Source organism: Temnothorax nylanderi, unplaced genomic scaffold, assembly GCF_030848795.1.
Source record: "Temnothorax nylanderi isolate EJ_2023f unplaced genomic scaffold, tnyl_v1.0 TNYL_tig0073_pilon, whole genome shotgun sequence".
Lineage (NCBI taxonomy): Eukaryota > Metazoa > Arthropoda > Insecta > Hymenoptera > Formicidae > Temnothorax > Temnothorax nylanderi.
In genome coordinates, this window is record NW_027249135.1 from 37020 (window position 1) to 61597 (window position 24578).

Below are 24578 nucleotides of genomic sequence, written 5' to 3' on the forward strand. Positions count from 1 at the left end.
AACGAAACTTGCTCTTGATTAAGTAACAAGTCGCACGATTTGCTAATTTTGCCAATAAATATATCTCGATTTGCTCGAAGGTTGCATCCGATTGCTGGAATCTAAAAAAGCCTCGACAGATGGTTGCGATTAGCATCTGTGTTTCGTGACGAGTGATATAGTCAAACAAATTACAGGAAAGCAAAATCAATCTCGGTAATATCTCGGGGGGTACAATACCGTTCGCTCGTTTATTTTATTATCCGACGAGGCACGTGTACATATTTCGGTCCGTCTTGACTGCATATGTTATATATTTCGTGCAGTGCGCGACACGAGGCTGTAAATTCGATCGCTCTAAATTCCGCGAGATCGACGGAAATTGCGCGGAAATCGTCGCCGATCGTATCTCGTACGTTCCTTACTTTACATCGGCGTTAACAGTCTTTTTACACATGACACAAGCCAAGAAGATGTCTTTAAACAAAATCGCAGCTCACACAATCTTCTGCAACTTATCACATCGTTTAGTGGTCGTACAGATATTGTTTCATTCAAATGTTTAAACGGGTGCTGATCGACATATATATCGCTAGCTATAGTTTTCAGCGACATCAAGACGTCGATATAGACGTTCATTTTTAATATCTAACGTACGCTAATCGCGGTATAATTCAGACTCGACTCGCGCTATTTTTATGTCCGAGCGTTTTACATTGTCATTTATAGCAGTCGTAATTATCCTCGCCGTCGCGGTGGAGCTATAAAAAGGAGGACGCGTCAGCGATTCGTTTATATAATTAGACACTTTCCCCGTCGCGGCCTCATTAAAATCAGTGTAACTAAGCGTGTGCATGCGCCCCGGGTTGATCGATCGCGGTAAGTAAATTTCCATTGCGTCTCCCCGAAGCGGCTCCCACACTGCCGGGAATAGATTTTTCGCCTGGCTGCGAGATTTTTTTAAGTGCACTTGTCGCACGAGCGCCGAGGTCTCTCGCAACAAAAAAAAACAGCTGATCGGGATCGTATTATACCTTAAGGAGACTCTCAAGCACCACCTCGCTTCGCAGAAAGCTCCGAAATGAATTAATCACGTCGATTATATCAGCCAACATCCGCCTACATTTAATCTCTACGTTTATCGACAGCTATTCAATCTTCAATGAAGAGCAGAACGGACGTTTCAATTATTACGTTGCTGAATACGAAATTAATTTGACGTAAGAAATAATTTCGAATTTAATATCACACGCGAAAATCCCGCGAAATATCAGATTAACGTTTCGGGGTAACTTTATCCTTCTTGGAATAATAAACACGGTGATAAAGCAAATAGTATTAAAGCCAGGATAATGGTTTTCATATATAATCGCGGATACAATCCGTGTGCTTTTTAAATTAAGTTTGTTCAAGGGGAAGCATCGAGGCTCGCGGAATCACGTCTTTTATTAGGTATCTTTCATTGAAACAATATAGTTTCGCTCGTTTTCACACGCGTAGTCCCCGATCTATTGATTAGCTAAGGTATTATTAAAAAATTCGAGGCTAAAGATGCGAGAATAACGTGAGTATTATTAACGTGCGAAACGGGATATCGCGAAGAGATCTCGATATGGAGGTCAAAACGTCTGCAGGGAAACTGCAACGACTTCGCCACGAGCTCGTTAGAAGAGCCGTGTATTTTATCGGACGACGACGACCAGGCTTGCTTTTTTCCTTCAGACTCGATGCAAATAATCCGAACTTAAGTTCGCGGCCACCCTTTGTCTGCATAATTCTGGGATAAATTCGCCGCCGCCTCGAAACTTTTCCGCCGATGTCTTCGCCCTGGCACTGCAACGTTAAACAAACGCTCGCTGCTTTACCGCCGACAGATTTGGCAAGAAGTAACGGCCGTCTCTGTATAGTCTGTATGATTTTATATATTTTACGACGCTCGTAGAGTGTACCATGATAAATCCGTCTCGTACATTGTAAGCAGACACTTGACGAATAAGTACTTTTTTGTTTTGTATCTTTTTTACCGGAGTAAATTACGCTGAAGCAAATGACGAAAGCGTGACTGAAAGTTACTTCAATTAATTTTCTTTAGAGAGTTGATATTGAAGTAAATTTGAGAGATCTGTCAGTACCAAGTCACTTAATTTTAACAGCTATAATATTCCGAGTGTGACTTGTGTTTAGAGCCGCAATTTTCGTAAGATGGAAGTGTGTCTCACTTTCATTATCGCAAAGTGCTTCTTTTTCGGCGCCCGTGTGTCTGAAATTCGTCAAAGAGAAAAAAAAACTGGAACGACGATGACTGGTAGGAAAATAGTCCCTAGTGTTTGGCAGCGAGCGGTGCCAATATTTATTAGTAAGACGGCCGCTAATGGGTCCAAGTCGTTTTGTTGCGGCGCGCGAACGAAAACGATCGCGGGCCTCCGCGTTCTCTCGAAAAGTATCGCCCAGGAAAAGCGGAACCTGACGGGCGCGGAATTGACGTGGCCGAGCGTGGCACGTGATGTAACGTGCGTGCCACGTGTTAATAATATTTATCCCGACATCGCGCCGTTTAAACGCTCGTGCAACACGTACAAACGGCAGCCCCGTGAAATTCTCCAGAAATAACAGCGCGGCCCTTCGACGAGAACGACCGCAGATTATTTTACGACCGTCTTTGTTTCGCCCTCGCGCCTAGACGAGCTAATCGGGCGAGCTTTATATACCTACGAAAGGAGCCGGGCGTGGAATGTTTTTTTTAGGAAAAAAGTTTTGTCTTATCACAAAACTTGAACTTTCTTTTTGTCAAAACTTTAATTTAGAATTTTAGATCCTTATGAAAATTACAAACTTGGTGATAAATTACTCGTGAAGTTATCGCGAATCAAAATGAGTTTTTTCTGACAAACATTTCGCGCTCAAACTCGCGAGATACTTTATTTAAAAAAGCACATTCGCCGCTTCTATACCCTGGATAGAGCTGAGCGATGCCCATAAAAGGGCCATCGTAGTTGGCCGTTCTCGGATGTCTCGTTCCGAGGTGTGTCGTTTCCGAGTCGTTCCGTGGGGCAACTTACAATTTCGGTGCGAAACTATTTTCCACCGAGTATCCCTTATCTCGCCCGAGTTATCCGTCGTTATTGTAAATTCCGTTGTGCCGCGCACGTGGGAATTCCGGGGGACGTTGCAGGACATCGGATAAACCGCCGAGCTCATCCCCGTCGAGACGGCAATTTATTCGGATACGAAATTACGCTCACTGACAATTTCGCCGGAAAATGGAATAACCGGCCAACTGAATTTGCATGCAAAAATTACCGCAGCGCCCGGGCAGATCGCAATTTGCCAAAAACAAAGAAAGTACGTGCGATTCAACGCGAATGAATTTCGATAATCCACCTATTTCTAAAAAAAAAAAAAAAGACGATTACGTCTTTAATAGCGGTAAAGTCGGGTAAAGTAATAGCGGGCAGCAAGACGTTTCATTAACAAAATGTAACGTTAAAGTCTCGTTTGCGTCTAGTTATCAAGCGTTTCAGAAGCTTTTCGCAGCTTCCCCGATTTTCCGGGATATCTCTCGGCCGCGTATAAGTACGAATTCCCGTCGACGACTCTCGTCCCGGCACTCGCCGTCATCTCTACCGCTGATTAATTACCCGTCCGTCATTTCGGATGCTCAACGGAATTCTTCGTTCCTCCTCGACGCGGGGGAAAATCGTGCCGAGGGTGATTTCCCGACGAGTGCATGCGTCACACTGTTTGCATTGTTACGACCTACAAACCTAGATAAACCCATATATCGACGCGGCGCGATTGCGTTGTGGGCGAAATGACATTAAGTGACGTTGATTGTTATCAATGAATGCGCGACGATGCTCGTCAATGACACACATTATCTGGATATATCGTTCATCATTTCGCCCGCGAATTTTATGTCTACGTGTCGCCGATGCGCTGCACGGTAAAATGAATACAGATGCACCTCGATGATGCAATCTTGCGTGACACACGAAGGCATTTTGTCGAATATCGGTCTGAATCTAATTTTCCTTCCCCCCCTTCGTCTACTCTTCGGCATCCTCGATCATAGATATGCTTTTTCTTTACAAGTTATAATTTTAAAATCGATCATCCGGAGCAAGAGTGAGGGAGAGTTTAAATCAATTTCAAATTCTAGATAGGAGCTTATTGCAGAGAATTATTCGCACGCGGATTGTTTAGAAAAATTCTTCTCTATCTTCTCAAATTACTTTTGTTTATTGTACTCGCGGTAGAAACATTGAAATCGAGAGCCCCTACACTGTTAAATATTAAAGGGTGAAATTTAAACCAATATTTTGTTATTTTTAACTATTATGTGTGTTGAAATTTATTATTTTAACACAAAAGTATCATAGTATTATTTTAACTCCATTGGTTTAGTTAAATTAACAGTGTTTTAATTAAATTAACGACATATTTTGAGTAGGAGTAATTGCGACTTAATAGGAATGATTAAAAATGACTCAAATTGAGTATAATTTGACACTACGAATTTAACAGTGTATGATAGGCGAGTTCTAACAGGCGTTCTATCCTAACCGAGTCACTTGCCCCTGACAAGGGGCGATGATATATAAAGATATTTATATTCCGCAAGCTCTTTTTCTCTCTCCCTCTTTCTCCGAAAAAGTTCCGGTGGATAAAAACTACGGGTGAAATGCCTACGAGAGTGGCAAGCAGAGTGCAGTTGATACATGTGCGAAGCGATATGTAGACGAGTATAGCAAAAATTCATTTCCTCTCGATTACAGATTTCTTGGCGGAACCCAAGTCGATTCGCTGTGTGTCGAGAATCTGATATTTTTTTGCGGAAGATTTCCATTTTAAATACTCTCTGAAAGTTCAGTAATTAAGATCCTTTTCCAGCGAAGCTCTACCAAAAATCAGATGAGCCTTCACTGTTTATTTGAAAAAAGTACGGCTTGAAAAAAATCATTTCTCGTGTAAAAGGGGTACATCCTGTTGTCGTGGATACAATTCGCGTTGCGAATAAACGATGTAACAAAAATGGACGTTTCTCCATCGTTTGGTTTATCGATCCCGATTTATCCGATTTCTTCATGACACCCTTTGTCCGTTGTTCTCGCGTGTGTATTTTTAATTAATTTTTTTTAGAAGTGGATATACGAAGTTTTAATAATACAGCACGCACAGAACGCTCCGGTTGAATTATTTATTTATACATCGCATCGAAAGAATAAAACGCTCTCTCTTTACCGCGCCCAACAGTTTCGATGCATATATTTTCGCGATAACGATAACAAGTTAATCTTGACGTTGATCGAGATTGTTTCTGCAGTCCGCGCTTGTTTATCAGATGCACCGGCGCACTCCTGCGAAGAGGGAGACTGTTTACTATCGAGCAGGACAAAATTAGAACAGTGCGCGGACCCGCCTTTTTTTTTATCGTGATCCCACTCGCCGTCTCGCAGGCAACAATTGTTCCGTTAACATTGTGCGCCTTTTGGCAAGCCTCCCGCGCGATTTCAAGCGAGAATAACGTGCTCGCAAAGGCCGCGAAATCCGCGGTCGTCGTTAATTAATTTATCGTTAATTAATTAATGACACTCTTTAACGCGAAACCTACGCGTGGCTGCAGTAATATCCGCACGCGTTTTATCTCATTTTAATTAATACAGATTACTTTGCAAAAAGGAAAGGGGAAATTCATCGATAATAACGAATTCACATCCGACTCGCGCGCCAGATCAGTGGATAATATAATAAAAAAGCTTAGATCGATTTGTATACGAGGAGTGAATTTTACTCGTTGCAATTCTAAGTTACAAGTTACATACTCAGTTTCGTTTTATCACAAAAGCGTTCTTTATTTAACGTATTTCTTTGGCGGATTAGACAGTTGAGCGTGATGTAATCAAGTGGATTTTCTTTACGCACGAACGCTTTAAAATCCTCCGCCTGACGATGGCATCCACAAGAGGCCAAGTTTCCCTTCTTTTCCGCATGATGTTTAATTTATGAAACGCTGCTTGTAAGTTTCGAGGAGTGCTAGCAGCGTTAAAGATTGAAATGCTCTTTTATGCATGAGCCTTTGCTCGATTTGTGTCATAACGCGACGATAATTTATCGTTGGCGCGTCGTAAAAATACACATTAACGCTGGTTTTTGTGAATCCTCGATAGAACAAAAGCTCCCCGAGCGTTTCCGAAAAACTCAGCCGCGCTTCCGTAAAACGGCGACACGGCGGTACGTTTCCTGAAAGAATACCGAAAGAAGTGCCTTCGTGTTTTTTACGCGAAGATATTTTATGCATACGGCAGCTTTACGCGTACGACCCCTATTTGCGAGTGGCACGTTAGAAGTCGAAGCTGATACAATCTCGACAAGTCTAGAAGGGGGCAAGAAGACCTGTATATTTTCCCAGTGTTAATTTTCGTGGCAACGCGATAATTCAGATATATCGAGATGTGTTTTGCCTTTATAGAAAAAATTCTATTTATAGAATATTGAACTCATTGACATGCGCAAACTTCTTTTAAATCGATCAAGTCGCATTTATCACGTGCGAGTGTAATACAATACGATTGCTTTGTATATAAAATCTATACGTCTGTGTCTCTCGACCCTCTGACGGATCATAAATTTTCGAGGACATTGATCCACACAACGAGCACCCTGAAACTCACTCCGTCTGTCAGGGAGCGAAGAGGAGGGGACGAAGCGGATAGCGCGAGGAGTGATTTCGAAATGTGAACCTGTCGCAAATATCTAAGCATGCACGACAAACCATCGAACGTTAAATGGCCTGCCAAAGCAAACAGAGATGGACCCGACGAATTCGAGACTCCCGAGGGTGCCTCCTCTATATTACGTCAATTTTTAACGACGGGATTTACCGCGCGTGGGCTTTGATCTGCTCACGCGTGATTCCGGCAACATATAACTTACAATTAAGCGCCAGCTTCGATTAAATAAATCAATTTTAACAAACAGATTCCTTTATTTTCGTGAATGAAAAAGAAAAGAAAGGAAACATACGTCGCTGTCAGTCGCCGGACTTTCCGTATTGTAATTCTACTCGGCAAATATTTTAGAATTAAATTGAGATCAGGTTTCAGGTTTTATTTTAAAATGCTGTTTGTCAAATTATATACGCGCGCGCGATGTAACGGGAGAGTAATATACCGTTCGGATAGTGTTTTACACGATATATGAGCTCTCTCTCTCTCTCTTCGGATTACTCGTATCACTCCGTATATCAGATAAGATGGTGAAATATAGTTTTTACTCGCTGGAATTTACACACGGAACTCGATTACGGTGGCGAATAGCGAAATTTATTGCGGTTATTCGAGAGAATTGCTTTTTTTTGCGATGTCAATGTCATTTGCATAATCTACCGTGCTGTCGTGTTCCGAATTTAACGGCGTTTTTCGGCGGCGCGCAATTCGCCCTCGTCATAAGTGCGATCATAGGTAGGTTTCGCCAAACCTTACTGACTGAGCAGTTAAAGTGAGAATTCCTCTTTTTGTCGCACCGTTTGCTCGCCGATTATTTCGAGATCGACATTGTTCATTTAGTAAGCAGTTAACTAAATTTACCTCCGTTTACTTCTTACGTCTCTCAGTTATCTTTCAAGGGTTCGCGAACAAAATTATAAGACGTTGCCTTTACTTTGGTCAATATGCTCCCTAATGTCTCTAATTGTAGGTACGAGATGGCGATGATCACAAGATTTTACGATTTAAAAAATTTGAAAATTTGAGACGTTTAATTGAGAATGTAGCGCTTTATAACGAATTTATTAACAAAGTTACATCTATTTGACGATGTAAACGAGTGCGATCGTTGTGCGGACAGTTCGAATCGGGGAGAAAAAGGTGTCTGGGCTATTTTGATGCTCGCTATACTTCGTCGATATTGTTTGTAACGACGAACGTATCGTATATTAATAACCGTCGAGTTGTGCACAATGGCTGTAAGTGTGCATCGCGGCAGCTGAATCAAGGGCACGATCTCTCGGCATTGTCGGCACGCTGTTGGCTGGCAATGCACGAGGGCGAGGCGAGCGACGTCGGAATATAACGTCGGATATAAAATCATTGTTTTCGCCCGATAAACGACTCGATGCCTCGTCCAAATTGTTGTTGGCCGGCGCGGAAGTGTCACAAACGTAATCGCCAATAAATCCACCTTAGCACGACACCGGCAAGAAAGCCGTGATTTTATTTAGAGACCGCTCTCTGTTGTCTTTACGCAACAACTTTGTCAGTCAAGCGCGCAATATTGTTTGTAATATCGAAGAGAAACAGCGAGAGCGTTGAAAAATTTTTATTACTCTCTTAGCGTAACATAACATTTTTCTAATTAGAATAATGGAGGAAATGTGACTTTTGTCGATTTAATAGCTTTATGTGGAACATTTCTCCCCCACGTATTTGTTGATGCATCGCCTGTACGATTGCCATTTCGTCTCAAATGAGAAAGGGTGGGCGCAAACACAAATGCGTCACATTAAGGTGATGAATCGTACAACGACGGCTCGTACGCACCCGGTAGCGTCTGCCAAGCGAGAGAGAGAGAGAGAGAGAAGACCAGATGAGAGAAGAACGGGGAGCCTGAAGGCACATTGGTAAATTCTCCACTGCCGCATTTGGCCGTCGCGGATAATAACGCGACGTAATATACGCCGAAGGGACGCCGAATCGCATCGTGAAATCGCGCCCAACTGTCCGCACAACGATCCACCTCTATTAATAGCTCGTATTAATAGTGACGGTCGCTCTATAGATAGCGTGCAGAAGTAGATGCCTCGTGTCGCGTCCCTGTAAGCTGCTTACGGGCGCGCATCATTAGCGTGTACCTCGCGGGCACAAATAATCGCGCGATATAACGAGATCACGGTAATAAGGATCTCATTCGCTGCTTTTGACGTGGTAATTTAATCGGGATATCACACGGACCACCGCGGCGATGCTAAGATCACCACTTTGTTTCGTGAGAATTATTACAACCGGACCGTTCTTCTCTCGCGAGAGGAACTGGGCGGGTCGCTGAAATGTCAAAATTAATATGCTTCTCGAGTCTCGTGCGAGATTACGTCTTTCGAGCGACGTCGCGTAAAACGCGATGTCAACAACCGCACGTATCCGAGAGATCTACGTTGATAGATTCCAACCGCGTTTTGACAATCGCTGATTTATACCGCAGCTAGACGCGGTCGGGGACCTGTTGCTGCAACAACGCTGCATGCACGCGGCCGCATCTGCCCTTCTCTGTACGCGGACGACGGATTTATGGTGACACACGTTCGACAACTCGCGCGTACGTCAGCCTCCGGCATGTGTAAGCAACGGTGCACGGTATAGATGCCATGGGTCGCCGAGTCGAGGGGATGACGAAAGGATCGCCTCGTCCAAAGGAGGGATATTTCCACTTTGGAACTCGGCCAATGGCCGTGTGCTTTGAAATCTTATGTATTGATCTTGCTTAATCTCGCCCACATGTCCTACCGTCGCTCTAATTTATCCACGGCGATTATTTCGCGCGATGCTGCGCCGGGCGTTTCGAAAATCCCTTAAGAACGAAGCCGGTGTATTTCTAATTAAACTTGGGGATATCACGAAACTAAAGATCGTCGTATAATAATTCAAAGTACTCTTCGAAATGAAATTAAATGGGCCACTTCGACGATGAAAATGGTGAAATACTTATAACGTAATATATTTATGTAACTTTGCGGAAAATAATAGAGTTAAAAATAATGTTTATTTTTTTAAAATAATAATTTGAAAAAAGAAACAGTGGTAGGGTAAAGTGCATAAAGCCTGAAGATTCTACTTTTAAAACTCCGTCGAGCTTTTCCCTTGGCGACGCTTTTGCTCCGAGCAGCTTCATTCTCGAGTAGATCGTGCAGAATTGAGATACTTCAACTTTGAGATCGTGCACCGAGTTGATGAAAGATCGTTTTCGTCTTTGCTCGAGACAGCCTGAAGGTCTTGAAATCCTGCTTTTAATTTTTTATAAATCGAGTTGCGATTTTTTCTTCATCCAGTTATCCCGATTTGAAAGGATCACGATGCATTTTTAATTCATTTCTATTATTACTGCCGCCATTATTTCTCTGCAAAAGTTCTTTCTCATTTTAGTACATATACTACAAAAATATATTTCCACTTGACACAAATATGGCATAAAGAAAATAATGGCGTGATAAATGCTGGTAGTATATATATTAATGGCAATAACTTTGTGCAATCATCAAATCGTGCAATTTCGTTTCTGGCGAAAATTATTGGGTACGTGATTTGGGTTCGACTGCTGTTGATCCGAGAACAATGTTATGTGACGAAACATTGTAATCGATTTACGCCCCAGGGACTAATCCAGTCTTGAGATTCCCACAATATTTCAATGAATATTCATTGAGCTGTCTCAGATACGATAGTCTATTTGTTTGCCTGATAAATGCTGCAGATACCAAAGTTCGTGGGCAACATATATCTCCACAGTTCGGGCAAATTATCAATCTTCCCAATCTTTTAATACAATTATTATATTTTAGGAGATACACTTAAGGAAATTGATATAAACTTTGTTATACGTTACAAGCGTCATTTTTAAAGATTCCAACAATTGGGAAATGAATTCCGTTGCTATTAGTTTTTATCAGTTTGCAAAAAATTCTTCGTGTCTGTTAAATAAAATTGGAAACAAAATTTTTGCTGCGAGCTTCAATATATCCTCTTCTTTATCTGGAAGGAAATTTTTTAATTTTTTTTTTTCGGAATCTTCTAATTTCATTTAACGCGACGGGACAAAACGACAAACCTTTTTGCATCGACGTAATAAAATGCATAAAGCAAATTATTTTCTGAAAGCGGCAGGGAACTTTACAATTTTTTCAAAGAACACCGCCCGTTACTAACTCTTTCCAACTTCGATGCTGTTTTCGTTACTCCGTTATACGTTTTATCACAGTTGAATTGAGTCCTGCATAAAACACCAGTTCGGAACGTTGATAAAGCATTAATAGACCGCGGTAAGGCATACCTATAATAGAAACAGACCCCACTGAGATACGTTTATTGTCAAAGCGAATTTCTGCGACAAGACAGTTTCGCACACAGCAACAGGTTGAAACTTTGTTCGTGGCTTCGTTCGGGTGACTCGGCAAAAAGAAACAATCGAGGTGAATCGATCCGCTTTAGCCATCGAAATCGTTTATTTGCTCTCAGTTAACGAAATCAAGAAATTTTTAATTGTCTAATAACATTTTTTTCCTTCGACGTGAAATATGACATTAAATGTTTATGAATATTCACGACTAACAGGTCATCTTTGAATTTTCGTTCAATCTTGATAATTAATTGCGTTTAGAGAGAAAATACAATTAAAGTAATTTCTCATTCATTGTTTGATTATTTTAATTATTGATTGATATTAATTATTTTAGAAATCTAAAAGAGGCTCGAAATTCATATAATCTCAAATGAAACATCCCTTGAAAGATGTAAATTGGGATCTACGTAGTTATTCGTCACAGCCGCCACTCGAGTGGCTGAATATAGAGACGAATTGTCATGATTAAATTAATTTCCATCTAAAAATATTTGTGCTCGCGCACCTTTGGCAAAATCACCGAGCCGATTTTAACCCGGTTCCCAGCCTGAATTCTTCTTCTGGTAATAATTAGACGTGGTACCGCTTCTAATTGGCAGCCTCTAATTGGAGCCAAGTTTTCCCAAGAATGCGTTTGAAGTTTTCAACCGGAATTAATTATCTGCACATCGAATGCGATGTAAACGATAAGATAACACAAAAGTTTTCGCGAACATATATGTTATAGGCATAAAATGAAAGAATTCAAGTATTTCGAATCGATGATCCACGATCGATGATTTTATCCAAACTTTATCGTATTTTATTTTTATTTGTCTTAGTTTCTCGTTGTTGTCCAATTTAAATTACGAGAACGAGATAAGAGATGCGAGATCCAAGGCATGTACGCATTTTTTTTTGTAGTTTCTATCTGTCGCAATACTCGACGATTTCTCGAGTCCCCATTGAGGGCCCTCCTTGGGAGTCCTTTGGTCGCAACTGAGACGTAATACGAAGGTCGAGTGACGCTCAAGACTGCGTAGGTCGGAGACTAATTGCCAACTAATTTGTTCTCATCCCGAACGGGAGAAAAGATTTCTCCTAGGCCCCACGGGCACAACATCGTCCGCGTTTTTTCCAATAATTGCGGGAAGACAGCAAACCACAATCGGCTGAATTATTCACCCCGGCGGATCGATGGCGTCGAGAATAGAACTTTTTCGACTTATTTCCAAGCCGCGTTTAGCTCAGGATTTACAAAAATACAAATCTTATACAACGAGATTACACAACGAGACATTTTAGGTACTTTGGAACTAAGAAGTTGAGACTTAAGAAACGTGGGGCTTGTTTTACAAAGTTGAGGGATACTGTATTTCTAACGTGTTTAAATTTAACTCGGCAAGTCTTGCCGACGCCGCAGATATTTCGATGTCACCTAGGCTATGATAACGGATTGCAGGGCGGATTATTGGAAGTCCCAAGGCCGCAAGTTCTGCGACTTCTGCAAGTGCTGGATCGCCGATAATAAACCGAGTATCGACTTCCACGAGGGCGGCAAGAAGCACAAAGAAAATGTCAGCAAGCGGCTCAAGGAGATCCACAAGAATAGCGCCAAGGAAGCGAAGCAGAATAAAAAATTCGTGGATGACCTCAAGAAGATGGAAAATGTATGTATTTCTCACAGACAAATTGAAGTTGAAAACATGAAGAACACCAATGATAAAGAAACCCTTTCTTTCCTACAGGCGGCTATGGCTGCGTACTTGAAGGATGTCGAGAACAACACGCGAGATATGACTGCTGAGAAAATCATTAAAGAGAAACTGAACAGGGTAGAAACGAAGGAAGTGAGTACACTCAACTAAAAAAAATCTGTTAAATTTAATGCTTAATTTTAGATATTACGCCGAGCGCAGAGAATCTAATAATACCAGATACAATATTTTCAAGAGTTGCGCAAAGATGGAACTATATTTTTTTTTGCTGTGTTGAAACAACAAAGCCTAATTTAAATTATTATATTTTTATTTTAATATATCTTAATACATTTTTATTTTATATATATTTTATATACATTTATATTATTATATATGTATATGTGATGTAATATGTGTATTTCTAGACCCCTCAAAATTGCAATCGTATGCCACCAGCCGCTCCACAGACGGTACCAAGATTCAAAGGCAATAGCCAACAGGTGCGTAGGTTCATCAATCGGTCTTTCTAATTATTTAATGATCGAAACAAAACAAGCATCTTTATAAAATCCGAAGTAAAGGATGGTTGTTTGCTCGCGGTATCTTTGAACACCCTTGCCCGTTATTTTCTAAGAAAACTAGAACAACAATGCGAAGCGACATGCCAACTGAAACTTTTACAGTTCTTGCCGAAGGTGGATCCTTGTGACCCGGCAACTTTGTCAAAGGGCGCGCCGTCGTTTCCACGAGTCCAGCAGCACGGCGGCGAGAACAGGACTCCGGGGAAGAGTAAGGCGGGCAAGGCGAAGGGAAAAGGGAAAAAGACCCAGGAGGATGATCGTCCGACCGCACCCGTCAGGAAACTCTGGTACGAGGCTCGCAGTCCCGAAGGATACACTTACTATTGGCACATTGAAACAAATGGTACGTGTACCTTTGTCGAACTTTTTTATTCTTTGCTTTTCTGCTTTTTTCGATATCTTCTTTTGTCAGGCAGTATATTGGCATCCTGTTTTTCTCACTGTAATTTTTATAGCAATTTTTATACTTCTTAAGATTTATATATAGTTTCTTTTGCATGTTTTTCCAATTTATTATTTATAATTTATAAAATTATATTTTTTATTTTTTATTTTATATATAATATAAACTATGTGTATCTCAAATATTATTTCATAAAAAATAAGATTTTTTTAATTTCTATATGTCAGTAAATTATGATTATGAATTTGTGATTGTGTTTCTTTTATATTTCTCATTAACGTGATATTAAATTCTTTCCAAATTCCTTGGTCTTTGTCTCGTTTTTCCTTAAAGTTACAATGCTGCTTTATTATATTATACATTATCGATCCTGTCGTATTGTTAGCTAAATATTATATCGAGCATTCCATAAATATTATTTGATACACATTAGAATCGGTTTGGGAGCCTCCGGAGGAGGGTTACATGACTCTCGCGGAGCAAGAAGAGGAGGCGAAGGAGGAGATGCTCCAGAAAGAGCTTATGGAACAATTGGACATGCAGGAAGCGGTCGAGAAGGCGGATATTCTTGAGGAACAACGGGCCAATGTCGAGAGGGAGAAGCTGAGAGAGTTCAGGAAACGAGCCGTTGAAAACGACGACACCCAAGGTAACGACGAAAGCGCGGAAATAAAGAAGGAAGAGATCAAAGAGGAACGACCTTACTGGAGGGACTATAGTGTACCCGAGAGACCGCAACCTTACGGATCCTGGCAAGTCGTGGTACCAAGGTAAATATTTGAACAGCCATACTATTTCGATCGCCAAGATGAATTAAGGCATTCTTCGCGAAGATTTATCGCACAACAATAAACTCTCTGTTCTTAATATTAATTCTCGAGTAGGGACGATGCGTAAGATACAACATTTGTATAATTTTACATACGATTAAACGCGTAGCATATTACTTTTCCTCGAACTAAAAGTATTGAATTAAAAATAAGTATAAACTGGAAGTATATTCTTCAATATTTATAAATGAGATAATTGGAACTTAAAGTTCACAAATTAAGAATGAACTTTTGCTACAGAAGTTAAGCTATATTAATTGTTCTATTAGTTGATTAATATACAACTATTTGGTAGTATTATTATATGTATACAAGCGTACTATATATTATTATATACAAGTATATTATTTTATTATATTAAAGTAGAATAAGATCACTCGAGGATTAATTAATTTCCCATATTGTACAGTCCCGAGATAAATGCGAGAACGTTTGATATTTCAGCAAAAACAAACCAGTGGATCTCCAGTTGCCAAAGCAACAGAAGCAGATACAGTTGCCCACATTTGAGAAAAGAGAACCACCGCCACCACAAAGGACTTTCAAAGAAAAAACCATTACACAAATTAATACCGGTGATAGTGATGATGAAAGGGCACCCACTACCTTTAAAAAGAGAAAGATCGGTAATAAGAATGTGCGCAAAAGAACAACTGACGATTGATCGTAATATTTATTTGTAGAAAGTGATATGATCTTTCATCTTCTGTGGTTTACACCTAAGGTATTTTTTAAATACACATAGACAAATAAACATTATTAAATTAGTGATTAAATTAATACTTATTAGTCATAAGTTTGCATTTACATAATTTCAGAGTCTTCATTTATACATATTTTACTGCAGAAACCTGTAAATAAGAAACTCATACTTTGTAATCTACATAAGTATGTGTGTGCATATTTATATACATACACACATATTAATATAATTTTAATTGTAAATAAATAGTTTTATTCTATTTCATATAAAAATTTTGATCCTATAATAACTAATATTAATTTTTATTATCTCTTATTTGATGTAAAATTAACGTATTAATTTTTTCATTATTAAGAAGCATCACTTACAGCAAGTAATAATGTTGTAAAATATGTAGATATTTATTGTTATCATCTGAATAATCAATAGTCAATATTGTCTGTTCTGTCATATTTGTCGTGCCATATATCATATATCAATATTTTTCAAATTAACATTTTGTGTGCTATAAAACGCATTTGCGAGATAATATATGGCGATATGAGATTATAAACTTGCGCATTCTCTGATAAATTCAATGTTGATAAGATAAAATTTTAGCAGATAGTGAATTGATTGAAGCAAATAACGCGAGACTCGTCTCTGTTTTAACTAAACGAAGTAATTTACATATTTTATTGCTTCGTTTTTGCAATACATTGAGTCATTATATTAAAATATTTGACGTACATTTGAGCAAATATTCTAAGTTTTAACGAATAAGTGTGAAATTATGAATGTAAGAGCTAAAATAAAAATTATTGCGAGTATTGCACATTGTCAGTAAAAGAAATGATCTTTAAGAAACTGACAACACGTAAACTTCTCCATAAAGCTATTTACAGAATATACAGGATAAAGGTGTATGTTTTACAAATTTCTTTGCTACAGTTATCAGTTTTCGGACCCCTTGGATAAAGGTAACACTTTCACACATATGCCGCATGCGCTGAATCCGAGCCAATGGTATGCTTAACATTGTTACTATTTTTCGTACACCGCACGCCATTGAGTTCATCCACAATGTCCTCGCGATTCCGTCCTTTGGTCTCCGGTAGCAACGCGTAGCAGAACATGAAATTGCACGCGCAGAAGGCGGCGAAAAGGAAGAAGCAGCCGTGCATGCCTAACAGAGCAATAAGATCGGTGAAGCTCTTCGTTACGACGAAAGCGGCTGCCCAGCTTACGGAGAGAGTTACGGCCGACGCCAGAGGGGTCACGTCACGGGCGAATATCTCACACAGTATCACGACGGGTCCGCTGCCCATTCCCAAAGAAAATATTACCATGAAGATAGACAATGCCACCACCGGTATCGAAGAATAGGCGGACACGTCATATTGGAGATTCTGAAGAGAGCAGAACGTGGCTATCACACAGTGACACACGCACATTCCTGCGGTGGATAAGAGAAATAAGGGCCGTCTGCCTAAACGATCCACCACGACCGTCGCTACCCACGACCCGAAGAGCAGTAAAACCGCCACGATAATAGCTGATGCGTTCGGCGACAACGAACTACCGGACATCTTGAAGATAGTCTCCGTGTTGCTGAGCTAGATGGAAAAATCAGAAACTCAGCTTGTTTTTTGCAAAAATACAGGCTCGTTTTAAATAGAATGAGATTGAAATTCTGTAATATTTGCCACAAGTTCTGTAATATGTTAATGCATTAGTAGATTAGTACGTTAAGTTGGCTATAATTGGGAAACACGAGAGGCCTGGATTACTGTTCATCACCGATAAGTCACCCGTAAATCATCGATAATTACCATCCCGAAGTGTCCGGAAGTTTGTTGAAAGATGAACAAACCCAGGGCAATTATCAGTGCTTTGGTCGTCGCTTTGTCTCTAAACAAATCTGTGAACTTGGCAGTTTTCATGGATGCGATTTCCTTGACTTGCAGCTGTACATGCGACAGCGCACGTTCCGCCGCCACCAGATCGTTTCCACCTTTCAACCACTTTAAGGCTCTGGAACAGCAAATTACAACATTTCTCCTTCGCCCCTTTTAAGTAGAATATTTGCTTCTAGATCCTAATTACCTAATCGCCTCGTGCATGCGATTTTGACGCACCAGGTAGGCCGGCGATTCCGGCAAGAAGATGAAAGTGACGAAGAAGAAAATAGCTAGCGCTATGACGACCACGGGAAAGGTGTGGAAGGACATTATGCCACCCAAGATATAAGATATTAGTACCCCGGTGTTCACGGAGAGCACCAGGATAGCGGCCAGCATGCCGCGGATGCTGTCGCATGAAATCTCCGAGACGTAATTCGACACGAGGAAGAACGTACCGGCGCCGGAGACACCGCTCAGAGCCCTCGACACGTAGATGTACGTGTGATTGGTGGCGAAGGCGATCAGCAGCCAGGCGATCAATATCGGCAATGTCAACGCGTAGCCGAAACTTTTCCGGCTAAATCTGTCAGGTATCACCGACAGCAGCACGGTCACGATGGTGCCGCTCAAGGTCAGAATGCCGGTCAACCAGGATACGCCAGCGTCTGTCATGGGCTCGTCCCCGACGGGCGACGAAGAACTTTGCAGCTGCAGAGCTGACGGTGACGGCCATCCCATCACGATTCCGTAAGACATTCCCAACTGATTCACTGCAAATACATGTCACGGAATAGAAGGTTTAAAGATCCAATAGAAACTTCCTAATATATTAAATATATATAATATACATATACTTCCCAATAGAAACTTCCTAATATATCAAACATTTTTATTAAATGTCATTTTACAAGTATTGACGTACCATAAGTTTACTACAAATAATACAATTTATTTAGAATAATCATTTGCCTAAGTCAATTGTCTTATTTTTCTTTACTTCTTAATATTTTTCTATTTTTTAAGGGCATCCATCATCGGAGGAAGTGATTTCTCTCCTTCGAACACAGGGACCAATCTACTTTCACACGCGAGGCATATCTCCTCCGCACCTCAAGGAAAAGCTCTCTGAGAAAAAGGGTTTTTTCTCCCGTCCAACTTACCGATCAACGCGGCAAGGAATTGCCGCAACTTCCCCGGCTCCTTCGGCGGTTTTTCGGACTTCTCCATCGCACGTTTTTCCAAACGGCCACGACCGCACCGATAGTTCCGCGATTATTTATCGGCTTCGAGCCAGGGATTGACGAGGAATGAAATTTGCGAATTACCAATACATTGGTACAAATAGAACGATCGTCTTGCACTGGACCCGCGTACGCGCCGTAATTCGATTTATAGCGATCGCTATTCACGCGGAAATTCTCGTCAAGAAGGGGCGTCACCCTTATCTCGTTGTCACTCGTTAATGAAAGCGCGCGAATAATAGGCACACAAAGTATTCTGTGTACACGGCAAACATTCCGCTTTATCGGATCCATCGTCGGCTTAAGGAAGTCTATTAGACACTGATAGAATCAATAATGCAGCCGTATCTGGGCCTCGTAAATATCAAAGACCCCGAATACGCCGAAGATATGTGTACAAATGTATCTGAAACTTGATAAATTTCCGCACTTCTTGCGTCACAATGCCTAGTTATTTAATCATTTTATTTCTAGTCTTATTATTAAGTATAAGATTGTCCCAATTTTAGCTTTATTATTATTACGTATAAACCTAATTTTATATTTAAGATCATCTTAAGTTTGATCTTAAATAAAAAGATTTTATTCAGCAGATTGTTAAAAAGAATCATTTTTTCCTATCTAAAGTTTAGATTCTATTTTTTTCGTACAATAGAGGGATAGGATATATGATTTTATTTTGATGCGTAGTTTGCCAAGCGAAGAATGTACACAAATTTACGTTGAAAATATTAAACCCAAGAGATCCAGCCCGCCTGTATTTCGGCACACTTTCTATTTAACTTGATTATCATATGACAGTATCATAACTCATTATGATTTTATTTTCGTTGTTTATAATTTACACGAATAGACGGCCAAGATAGACCTACAGTGACGTCGAATCGTGTAATTAAAAGTTTCTTTCAGAAGATGGCATCCAAGATACTATTGTTGGAACGTTATATATGCTCAACGGGTATCATGATGCAAAATTTATTTATTTTTTTCTTTTGCGCAGAGACATTGTTCGAGCGGAATACAGCCCCCCCCCCATTTTATCTCATTTTAAATCATCGTGTCGTGAACAAGCGAGAGTTGCACCGCGATGTTTACTGATGATTTAATGATTTTTACTGCCGCTGCATTTCGCCAAGTTACGAAAGAGAGTTAATTTACCGCCGCTGTCGTTTGGACAGCTATGTTTGGTAGCTACGTTTGGACGTTTGTTGTCGCGCGATAACGGCGCGCGACGACTTTTCAACGTCGAGCGCCGACGCCTAATTATGTCCCAAACCGCGTTCGACTTTAGCACGTTACTTATTCTTCCCGAGAATTTCTTTTTTTCCCTTTTTTCTCATCGCAGAAAAGATCCAGAGATCCGCCGGAGATGGTTTCAAATTCAAATCCTGCACTCTTCGCGCTCGACGTCGCGCCAATCGTGACTGGATTCGTGGCTGGGGGGGGGGGGGGGAACCGTCTGGTCGCTGTCAAACAAACGATTGCAGTCTGAGGATGGTATTTATGTATGGATTGAAGATCTCGGACGCCCAAGATTGGAACAATTTTAAGTATATAAGATAAGACTTCATATTTTATACTTATAAAATCAGATAAATACTGAACTATGTGAATAGTCCGATCTTGTTGTTTTAAATTCTTAATTAAGATTTTATCCAGCCAATAAAATAATCGGTGACGATTTCGATTCATTTTCCCCGCGAGTTTTTATTTCACGCGTTGATATTTTTATAGAATTCTCCATTCCGGAGCCTTTTCCAGTCGGCGGGATTTGAATCCGCGCTCGAGCGTTCCTATTTCGCGAGAGGCTCGCGAATCGATACCCAGGTAGCATTAATGTCTAAAAGACATCATAAAGATGTCTTTAAGATGCCAGAAATCTTAAAGATTTCTTTATGATGTCTTTTAGACATTAATTGCTACCTGGGTAGTGACCGCATCAGCTGTTCTCGCTTCCCCCCCTCCCTCCCATAAGGTCGCTACCTCGCTACCTGTATCGTCACGGCCATATTAGACACGCGTACAGGAGACGGAAGGTATGAGGACGTTCCGCGACAAATGAGGCTCTCCTGAAGGCTCTCGAGGTGCGCACGGTTTTTATCTACCTCTCCCGGACGCGTCTCGTCGATCGTTAATTAATCGCCGGAATTTGAGCGACCCGAATCGATCGCGTCGGGGAAGCGTCGCGTCGCGCATCGCCTCTGTTGTCACGATCATCTGTGTATTGTTTTATGCGAAGCAGGTCTCATCTCGATACAGCTTTCAGATACAGCCACATTTGAGAAAAGAGAACCACCGCCACCACAAAGGACTTTCAAAGAAAAAACTATTACACAAATTAATACCGGTGATAGCGATGATGAAAGAGCACCCACTACCTTTAAAAAGAGAAAAATCGGTAATAAGAATGTGCGCGAAAGAACAACTGACGATTGATCGTAATATTTATTTGTAGAAAGTGATATGATCTTTCATCTTCTGTGGTTTACACCTAAGGTATTTTTTAAATACACATAGACAAATAAACATTAAATTAGTGATTAAATTAATACTTATTAGTCATAAGTTGCATTTACATAATTTCAGAGTCTTCATTTATACATATTTTACTGCAGAAACCTATAAATAAGAAACTAATACTTTGTAATCTACATAAGTATGTGTGTGCATATTTATATACATACACACATTAATATAATTTTAATTGTAAATAAATAGTTTTATTCTATTTCATATAAAAATTTTGATCCTATAATAACTAATATTAATTTTTATTATCTCTTATTTGATGTAAAATTAATGTATTAATTTTTCCATTATTAAAAAGCATCACTTACAGCAAGTAATAATGTTGTAAAATATGTACATATCTTTTTTCTTATACTATCTTTGTTCTTAATTTTAATAACGGTTCTGATATTGAAACCAACCAACTAACATTCATATACACTCTTACTGTTATCATCTGAATAATCAATAGTCAATATTGGCAGTTCTGTCATATTTGTCGTGCCATATATCATATATCAATATTTTTCAAATTAACATTTTGTGTGCTATAAAACGCACTTGCGAGATAATATATGGCGACATAGGATTATAAACTTACGCATTCTTTGATAAATTTAATGTTAATAATATAAAGTTTCAGCAGATAGTGAATTGGTTGAAGCAAATAACACGAGACTCGTCTCTGTTTTAACTAAACGAAGTAATTCACATATTTAATTGCTTCGTTTTTCCAATACATTGAGTCATATTATTAAAATATTTTACGTACATTTGAGCAAATATTCTAAGATTTGAGCAAATATTCTAAATTTTAACGAATAAGTGTGAAATTATGAATGTAAGGGCTAAAATAAAAATTATTGCGAGTATTTCACATTGTCAGTAAAAGAAATGATCTTTGAGAAACTGACAACACGTAAACTTCTCCATAAAGCTATGTACAGAATATACAGGATAAAGGTGTATGTTTTACAAATTTCTTTGCTACAGTTATTAGTTTTCAGACCCCTTGGATAAAGGTAACACTTTCACACATATGCCGCATCCACTGAATCCGAGCCAATGATATGCTTAACATTGTTACTATTTTTCGTACACCGCACGCCATTGAGTTCATCCACAATGTCCTCGCGATTCCGTCCTTTGGTCTCCGGTAGCAACGCGTAGCAGAACATGAAATTGCACGCGCAGAAGGCGGCGAGGAGGAAGAAGCAGCCGTGCATGCCTAACAGAGCAATAAGATCGGTGAAGCTCTTCGTTATGACGAAAGCGGCTGCCCAGCTTACAGAGAGAGTTACGGTCGACGCCAGAGGGGTCACGTCACGGGCGAATATCTCAAACAGTATCACGACGGGTCCGATGCCCATTCCCAAAGAATACGCTACCATGAAGGTAGACAATGCCACCACCGGTATCGAAGAATAGGCGGACACGTCATATTGGAGATTCTGAAGAGAGCAGAACGTGGCTATCACACAGTGACACACGCACATTCCTGCGGTGGATAAGAGAAACAAGGGCCGTCTGCCTAAACGATCCACCACGACCGTCGCTACCCACGACCCGAAGAGCAGTAAAACCGCCACGATAATAGCTGATGCGTTCGGCGACAACGAACTACCGGACATCTTGAAGATAGTCTCCGTGTTGCTGATCTGGATGGGAAAATCAGAAACTCAGCTTGTTTTTTGCAAAAATACAGGCTCGTTTTAAATAGAATGAGATTGAAATTCTGTAACTTTTTGTCATTTGCCATGATGTTAATGCATTAGTAGATTAGTACGTTAAGTTGACTATAATTAGGAAACACGAGAGGCCTGGATTACTGTTCATCACCGATAAGTCATCTGTAAATCATCGATAATTACCATCCCGAAGATTCCGCAAGTTTGTTGAAAGATGAACAAACCCAGGGCAATTATCAGTGCTTTGGTCGTCGCTTTGTCTCTAAACAAATCCGAGAACTTGGCAGTTCTCATGGACGTGATTTCCTTGACTTGCAGCTGTACATGCGACAGCTCACGTTCCGCCACCAGATTGTTTCCACCTTTCAACCATTTTAAGGCTCTGGAACAGCAAATTACAACATTTCTCCTTCGCCCCTTTTAAGTAGAATATTTGCTTCTAGATCCTAATTACCTAATCGCTTCGTGCATGCGATTTTGACGCACCAGGTAGGCCGGCGATTCCGGTAAGAAGATGAAAGTGACGAAGAAGAATATAGCTAGCGCTATGACGGCCACGGGAAAGGTGTGGAAGGACATTATGCCACCCAAGATATAAGCTATTAGTATCCCGGTGTTCACGGAGAACACCAGGATAGCGGCCAGCATGCCGCGGATACTGTCGCACGAGATCTCTGAGACGTAATTCGACACGAGGAAGAACGTACCGGCGCCGGCGACACCACTCAGAGCCCTCGAAACGTAGATGTACGTGTGATTGGTGGCGAAGGCGATCAGCAGCCAGGCGATCAATATCGGCAATGTCAACGCGTAACCGAAACTTTTCCGGCTAAATCTGTCAGGTATCACCGACAGCAGCACGGTCGCGATGGTGCCGCCCAAGGTCAGAATGCCGGTCAACCAGGATACGCCAGCGTCTGTCATGGGCTCGTCCCCGACGGGCGACGAAGAACTTTGCAGCTGCAGAGCTGACGGTGACGGCCATCCCATCACGATTCCGTAAGACATTCCCAACTGATTCACTGCAAATACATGTCACGGAATAGAAGGTTTAAAGATCCAATAGAAACTTCCTAATATATTAAATATATATAATATACATATACTTCCCAATAGAAACTTTCTAATATATCAAACATTTTTATTAAATGTCATTTTACAAGTATTGACGTAACATAAGTTTACTACAAATAATACAATTTATTTAGAATAATCATTTGCCTAAGTCAATTGTCTTATTTTTCTTTTCTTTCTAATATTTTTCTATTTTTTAAGGGCATCCATCATCGGAGGAAGTGATTTCTCTCCTTCGAACACAGGGACCAATCTACTTTCACGCGCGTTGCACACGCGAGGCATGTCTTCTCCGCACCTCAAGGAAGAGCTCTCTGAGAAGAAGGGTTTTTTCTCCCGTCCAACTTACCGATCAACGCGGCAAGGAATTGCCGTAACTTCCCCGGCTCCTTCGGCGGTTTTTCGGACTTCTCCATCGCACGTTTTTCCAAACGGCCGCGACCGCACCGATAGTTCCGCGATTATTTATCGGCTTCGAGCCAGGGATTGACGAGGAATGAAATTTGCGAATTACCAATACATTGGTACAAATAGAACGATCGTCTTGCACTCGACCCGCGTACGCGCCGTAATTCGATTTATAGCGATCGCTATTCACGCGGAAATTCTCGTCAAGAAGGGGCGTCACCCTTATCTCGTTGTCACTCGTTAATGAAAGCGCGTGAATAATAGGCACACAAAGTATTCTGTGTACACGGCAAACATTCCGCTTTATCGGATCCATCGTCGGCTTAAGGAAGTCTATTAGACTCTGATAGAATCAATAATGCAGCCGTATCTGGGCCTCGTAAATATCAAAGACCCCGAATACGTCGAAGATATGTGTACAAATGTATCTGAAACTTGATAAAATTCCGCGCTTCTTGCGTCACAATGCCTAGTTATTTTATCATTTTATTTCTA

At 40.6% G+C, this 24578-nt stretch overlaps 3 protein-coding genes across 4 annotated transcripts in view; 1 reads left to right on the top strand and 2 right to left on the bottom strand.

Moving 5' to 3' along the window:
- The window catches only part of LOC139774045 (uncharacterized), a 31903-nt gene extending 16363 nt beyond the window's left edge, over window positions 1-15540 (top strand). The window contains exons 2-7 of one of the 2 annotated variants that reach the window (XM_071708986.1): window positions 12527-12734; window positions 12813-12914; window positions 13190-13264; window positions 13448-13688; window positions 14182-14518; window positions 15023-15540. In XM_071708986.1, the coding sequence (XP_071565087.1) occupies window positions 12527-12734; window positions 12813-12914; window positions 13190-13264; window positions 13448-13688; window positions 14182-14518; window positions 15023-15242 (1183 nt within the window). In that variant the 3' untranslated portion in view covers window positions 15243-15540. The remainder of the gene's footprint in view (window positions 1-12526; window positions 12735-12812; window positions 12915-13189; window positions 13265-13447; window positions 13689-14181; window positions 14519-15022) is intronic. The other variant, XM_071708987.1, reaches the window with a different exon arrangement.
- Window positions 15541-15658: 118 nt separating this feature from the next.
- Window positions 15659-18568, bottom strand: LOC139774043 (facilitated trehalose transporter Tret1-like). The gene is made up of 4 exons (XM_071708984.1): window positions 18325-18568; window positions 17367-17934; window positions 17093-17294; window positions 15659-16876 (listed from the first exon to the last, which is right to left on the bottom strand). The coding sequence occupies exons 1-4, from the start codon at window positions 18389-18391 to the stop codon at window positions 16250-16252; spliced, it is 1464 nt and encodes a 487-aa protein (XP_071565085.1). The 5' UTR covers window positions 18392-18568; the 3' UTR covers window positions 15659-16249.
- A 2263-nt stretch (window positions 18569-20831) lies between these two features.
- On the bottom strand, window positions 20832-24442 carry LOC139774044 (facilitated trehalose transporter Tret1-like). The gene is made up of 4 exons (XM_071708985.1): window positions 24025-24442; window positions 23056-23623; window positions 22785-22983; window positions 20832-22571 (listed from the first exon to the last, which is right to left on the bottom strand). The coding sequence occupies exons 1-4, from the start codon at window positions 24089-24091 to the stop codon at window positions 21945-21947; spliced, it is 1461 nt and encodes a 486-aa protein (XP_071565086.1). The 5' UTR covers window positions 24092-24442; the 3' UTR covers window positions 20832-21944.
- Between the last annotated feature and the right edge of the window lie 136 nt (window positions 24443-24578).